Consider the following 6045-nt stretch of genomic DNA (forward strand, 5'->3'; position numbering starts at 1 on the left):
ATAAACAGAAAGACAAAACTCTTAAAGACGTTTATAACAATGAAACTCGTTTAAATTAAAATAATAAAACTCGTTTATAACAATTCTATTTATATTAAAACCTTTTAATATTAAAATAATCAAATCTCACTATTTTTAAACCACTATCACTATTAAAATACCATTTTCTAGGGTTTTACGGTAAACACATCCCAACATTATGTAAACCATAAGTTTTTTTTCAAAGAATGCTTATATTGCGTAAAAACTTAGAGAAACTTTCTTAAAAAATAATTGGCTTAAAGATGACCTTGACCAAAACTTGTACAAATAATACTTAATTGAACGAATAAAGACCTTGGTGTAATATCAATATAGAGATGACCCAATATTATTATTTGTGTTACTTTTCCTTTTTTATTAGTTTTTAATTTGTTTAAATTATTCCAAAATTGTGATTTTTCAGTTTGTGAAAACATGTTTAAGTTATCATGATTAATTATTATTTTCTTTTTCTTTTTTTCTCATAAATCGGACTTCAACGAGTCTAACTATTATTTATCTCAATAAAAATATAGATAATATATTCATTTGAATTTTAAAACAATACAACTCAACACTCTTTTTTTATATGTGTTTTACAGTACTTTGAAGAATAAAAAAAATAAAATAAGGAACTTCTCCATAATGTACGTGTCTTTCAAAACTAAACCATTCTGTTATAATGTTAGTATGTGATCTAATCACTCACAAGAAGTGTTAAATGTTTGAGTGATAATATGTCAAATATTCGTTTAGGTAAAATATCCATAGTAGATTTGACAATTGACTTTAATGCATGTAACTTCTAAGAGATATTTTTACATTTTCTTTTAAGAATTAAATATATAAATATTAGACAATTTTAGTCTTATGTATTTAATTGTCTTATTTTGAAAAACTATAATTAAATCTGAAGTTAAAATTTTAAAAGAACTACAATTACACACTCGCGAAATTATGAAGATTAAAAGTGGATTTAAACATTTCTTAATATATTCGCTCCAATTTTAAAATTATTATATTTCCAAATACAAACACGACTAGCTGCCCATTTTAATAATTTATTCAAACGTTTACCATTTTCACTTATTTCAATTATCAATAAAAATAACTTTATGCAAATTAAATTAATAATTTTATTTTAGAATGTAGAATGTACTTTTTATTTGACAAATTCCTACTTTAAACAAATTCACCTTAAAAATCTCACCAAGTTATTTTTATTTTAAAAAATGCTTTTAAACCAAAATAATTAAAAGATGACAAATAATGTATACTTCTATTTTTAAATTCCTTTTTTTTAGTAAAGGTAAAAGAAGAGTTGAGCCGCGCAAGTCCGCTACATCTGTGTAAGTGTTCATGACAATACACTGTATATATAATGAAGGGAATCACAACTTGATTTTATTTTGAGTACTGCAATTTGAGAAAATTCAGCTGTTTAACAATTTATAAGTAACACATCAAAAGTTGCATTTTCATAATATTCTACAAATGATAAATCGATTCCCGGTGTGTAAAGGAGCTAAAACCAGAATGTGGTGGTTCAGAGCTTGCTTTTTGGAACACCAACGGGTGCATTTCTTGATCTCTTTTCTACTGATCGAGATACTTGCTTCACAGCTTCTTTCGCTAAATGACGAGGCCGGCTCAGCCAAAGTCCTCCGTCAACTATCACAGTGTCGCCATTGATGAATTTTCCTTCACACATTTAGAAATGTTTCAATTTTCCATCGCTAAAAAGTATTATCAACCATGTACGTACAATAATTGCCCCCATCCAGGAATTTAACATGTCAACAATTTCTTTCTAGCGTACTCAGATGGGTGAAACATGAAAAGTGTGATAGTAAAAGATATTAATTTGATATGTTTTAACAAGGGCTATCACCCTCATAACTGTTTGATGATGATGATGACTTAGAAATTAGAAGTAATGAACACATGTGAAGAAAAATTTGAGAACAACCTCAAGGAATTAGGTTTTATAAACAGATGGAATGGAAATTTCTTTACATGAAATGTATCTCTGAATTTGGGTTAGCCAGGTTCTATTGCGGGATTTGAAAAACAATTTACTCATGCTGAGTCAAATATCTCGCCAGAATAAAGCACAATCAATATTTCGAGGTGTTTTTATACCAAACCATTTTTGTTTTCTAAAATTAAGAATGATTGATTTTTTCCAACTTGATTATAGTATATGCCTTAACATTCTTAGATAGATAGAAAAGTAATGCATGTATGCAGTGCCACTGGATACATATCTAGCCAAAGGATAACAATCCAACCAAGATATCAAAGATCACATAGACATGCAATACAGGTTGGGACCTGTGAAGAAAGTGTGTACAGTACAGGTAGAAAATAAAAAAACAGATTAATCACTAATAATAGATATCACAAAATATGAGAATTATATTTTTGGGAAAAAGCATAAATTACACACTACAGAGGGTATAGGCTGCAAAAACTTTCCTTTGTTTCAATCAAATCTACAATAGGAATAGTCTGCTAGCAGCCAAGACTATTATATAAAAGAGAAAGACATTTTTATATTATAAACATATATCTGTTTACATATTATAAAAAAGAGACTAAAAATAACTACAGGATAACTAGATATTACAAAAGTAATGCACATAACTAGATATTGTTTAAGATACAACTCGTATACTTGTGGAGTATAGTACGAATAAGAAGAATATGACTTATTGCAAAGTGTTAGATAACTATTTCGTGTACCTAAATCTTGCCTGCCAAAACTAAAACAAAAAATCCCCTGATGTTGAAAGAAGTTCGGAAAATATGTTCCAAGATTTCCTAACGATTTCCTACCATATAGTATTACACTGCACATATTCAACTTGGCACTAAATACCTACTATATATTGTGCAATTTGGTGAAACTTTCCTTACACAGTACTAGCTGATTGGGACGTGAATAGAGTATTTAAATTCTAAAATAATATTCTGAACTGAAAATAATTTTATTTCTGTAACTTTCTGTTTTTTTTTTTTTTTTTGGTTTGGGAGCTGCTCAAAATTAAGAGGAACAGGAAGTTCAAGAAATTCAACGGACATGGACATTCATTCATTGATATATACAGAACCAATATTTTATTGCCCTCCTAATAAAAACATGTAAACAAGATTAAAACAATAATTTGGGTTAAAAGACAAAGCGACCAACCTGCATCTGATGCTAGGAAAAGTGCAGTCATGGCTATATCCCATTTCTCCCCAAGTTTATACAGTGGCATGTAAACTCTGGCTTTGCTACTTATTTCGTCGGGAGCTAGTTTACTCATGCCAGGAGTGTCACTTATTGGACCTGGAGCAATTCCATTGACTCTAATGTCATAGTCTGTTCCCCATTCTAGTGCCAAGTTTCTTGTAGTGGCATCAACAGCTGCCTGGTGAACAATAGAAATTCAAAAGGTGAATGCCAACAAGATGATTTTAACATGTTAGTAATGTGCTACAAACCTTTGCAGCAGACACGTGAATTTGGTACCAAGAAGCTGTGTAATGCAAGGTGGCACTGATGTTTATTATTGATCCCCCACCAGAAGAGCTGCTCCTTCCTTCTCCCCCTTTCTTGAGATATTTTAGTGCTTCACGGCACATTGTGAATGTTCCAACAGAATCAATGTCCAAAACTGTCAAGAATAATCACATCTTATCACCACTTCCTTTCTCTTAATTAGTAGAATTGAATATGCCTGCATCATGCTCTAAACCTGAGATAGCTAGTAACTTAGAAAGTGTCTTGAGTTACTCATCTGAAACATCACAAATCTATCCTATCCCCATTTTTGGATGAGTGCTTTCTTCAAGCACCGATGCTTTCAATATAAGAAATAAATAGTGTCTAAAAACAATTAACATAATTGACAAAACTTAATTAAGACCCATTTGGAAAACAACCTAATTAAGTTCTTATTATATAAGATCTTACATATGACGACCAATAAGAAAATAAGATGAAACTACTTTCGTATAAGTTTAAGTTGATTTCATAAATTCTTGTGGAGAGCTTATTGAAATAAGTTGAAAACAGCTTATGAACACATCACAAGGTATTTCCATAAGCTCTCCCAAACACATTTTCATGTCACAAGATAAGTTTGAATAACTATAAATAAGTTCTCCAAAATCATGACAAATTATTAAGTACTTTTGGTTCAGTTCTCCGTCAGAATTAGAATTTCACCAATCCACATAATATAACTTTGTATCAAAAGTCAACATAAAATTCTATTAATTTATGTTGACCAGAGTGAACTTTAATTTTTATTGGAGTATCACTGAAGTCTAAAAAGTAATCTAAATATGTGACTAAATAATCTCATCATAAACGATTAATCTAAAAATTCTATTAATCAGATTTATGTACAAAAGGGATTTGCACCAATCATCTTACATGAGTTAGACAACCCTTCAACAGAATCACAACGAAGATGCATTGGAAATCACATATTATTAGTGACACTTCTCAATATACTTTTTATTTTTAATTCTTTAACCAATATCCCAATTATCATTTGCCTTAAATTAAAGAAAAGAAAAAAAGAGGTGACACAGACAGAACCTGTTCGAAAGCCATTGGGGGAGAGATCCTCTGCCGACACAAGGAAGTTCCCAGCCGCAGCATTCACAAGTATATCAATCCTTCCAAAATGCTTAAACGTTGATTCCACCACCCTCTCTGCATCCTCTTGCTTCCGTACGTCCCCCTCAAACCCAACCGCCTAAACAAGAACAAAACCCACACCAATTACCCATTCACTCTTGCCAAAGGAAAAAACAAAATTAAAACATTCGGAGTCAGGATGCAATTTACTCGACCAAAAAGTCCATCAGTTTAGTTTTTCTTCATAAGGTGTGGTTCCTCTACGAAACTTAAATGCAGTTCTACAACGTTGTTTTGTGTTCTCTAATAAAAATTGATGTTTTGGCTCTAACAATGCTAAAAATTTTCGATATGTTTTGTGATAAAAGAAAACTCTAATTTTCATCTAAGAATAACACTTAAAGCACCTTCCACACTACATATAACTTTGTCCACTAATATTCCCATGTTAAATTTTCCCAGGCATGTCTTGTGGAAATAAATGTTTCGGTACTTCAAAACCAAAATAGTCTCACAGGACTTAGTTTATAAACACTTTTCCCTCTCAAATCATAAACACGCCATTCCAGATAAATCTGTGACGCTCATACTGATCTCCAATCCTGACTATACCTTGGTTGCGATTATCCTAGTTCCAAAATCTGTTTAAACAAATTTCCCCACAAACTTTTATAAGAGAAAAAAAATATATATAATGAGTTTCACTGTAAGTTAAAGTTCATCTATGCATAAATTAAAAAATTATAAAAAAAATAGAGAAACTATCTGAAAGAGCTTTTACAAATGAACTAATATATCAATTTTAACTTGTAAAAAAGTTCATTTCATTATTTTCTTCTTGTTCAAACAGGCCTATAGTAGCGGATTTGACAGATAACTTGAGGATGAATATTTACACAGTAGAAGCAGAGTCTTGTAATACACAAAAAATAACTTGAGTTCGTAACAAGTGTGTTAACCTCATTTTTATAAATCCACATAATTTGAATAAAAACCCTTACTTATTTGATTTCTAAGAGTGTAGGAAGTGAAAATAGAGCAGCGAGAGAACCATTCCCTCCGAGAAAACACGAATTAAATTGAAGGAAAACAACGAGTGGAGAGAAAAGTAGGAGTGAATTGATTACGGGAATGGCGAGGGATTGGAGAACGGAGACAGCGGAGTGAAGAACTTGCTTGCGGCGACCCATGAGCGCGACGGAGGCTCCATGTTTGCCGAATTGCGTCGAAATTTCGAAGCCGATTCCAGAGGCTCCTCCTGTTATCAGAGCCACCTTCCCTTTCAGAATTCCTGCTTTGAACGGCGATTCCATAAGATTCAACGATTTGTTTTCGTCTTCCTATGCTTTGTTGGTTGAAATCACTGTTTGCTCCACTTTCACTACATA

At 31.5% G+C, this 6045-nt stretch overlaps 1 protein-coding gene across 1 annotated transcript; it reads right to left on the bottom strand.

Moving 5' to 3' along the window:
• Positions 1–1396: 1396 nt before the first annotated feature.
• Positions 1397–6045, bottom strand: LOC114170705 (peroxisomal 2,4-dienoyl-CoA reductase). Its single transcript, XM_028056245.1, has 5 exons — positions 5785–6045; positions 4616–4775; positions 3511–3683; positions 3215–3437; positions 1397–1722 (listed from the first exon to the last, which is right to left on the bottom strand). The coding sequence occupies exons 1-5, from the start codon at positions 5968–5970 to the stop codon at positions 1568–1570; spliced, it is 897 nt and encodes a 298-aa protein (XP_027912046.1). The 5' UTR covers positions 5971–6045; the 3' UTR covers positions 1397–1567.

The sequence above is a fragment of the Vigna unguiculata genome, chromosome 11 (genome assembly GCF_004118075.2).
Source record: "Vigna unguiculata cultivar IT97K-499-35 chromosome 11, ASM411807v1, whole genome shotgun sequence".
NCBI classification, from domain to species: Eukaryota; Viridiplantae; Streptophyta; class Magnoliopsida; order Fabales; family Fabaceae; genus Vigna; species Vigna unguiculata.

What these genes read in the sequence shown, in the direction of transcription:
- LOC114170705 (XM_028056245.1), bottom strand. Translation starts at nt 5,970, where the DNA reads ATGGAATCGCCGTTCAAAGCAGGAATTCTGAAAGGGAAGGTGGCTCTG. An exon ending in TCCAATCCCTCGCCATTCCC is followed by an intron (nt 4,776 to 5,784) that starts GTAATCAATTCA and finishes GTTCTTGTTTAG; the next exon opens with GCGGTTGGGTTTGAGGGGGA. An exon ending in TTTCCTAGCATCAGATGCAG is followed by an intron (nt 1,723 to 3,214) that starts GTTGGTCGCTTT and finishes AAATGTGTGAAG; the next exon opens with GAAAATTCATCAATGGCGAC.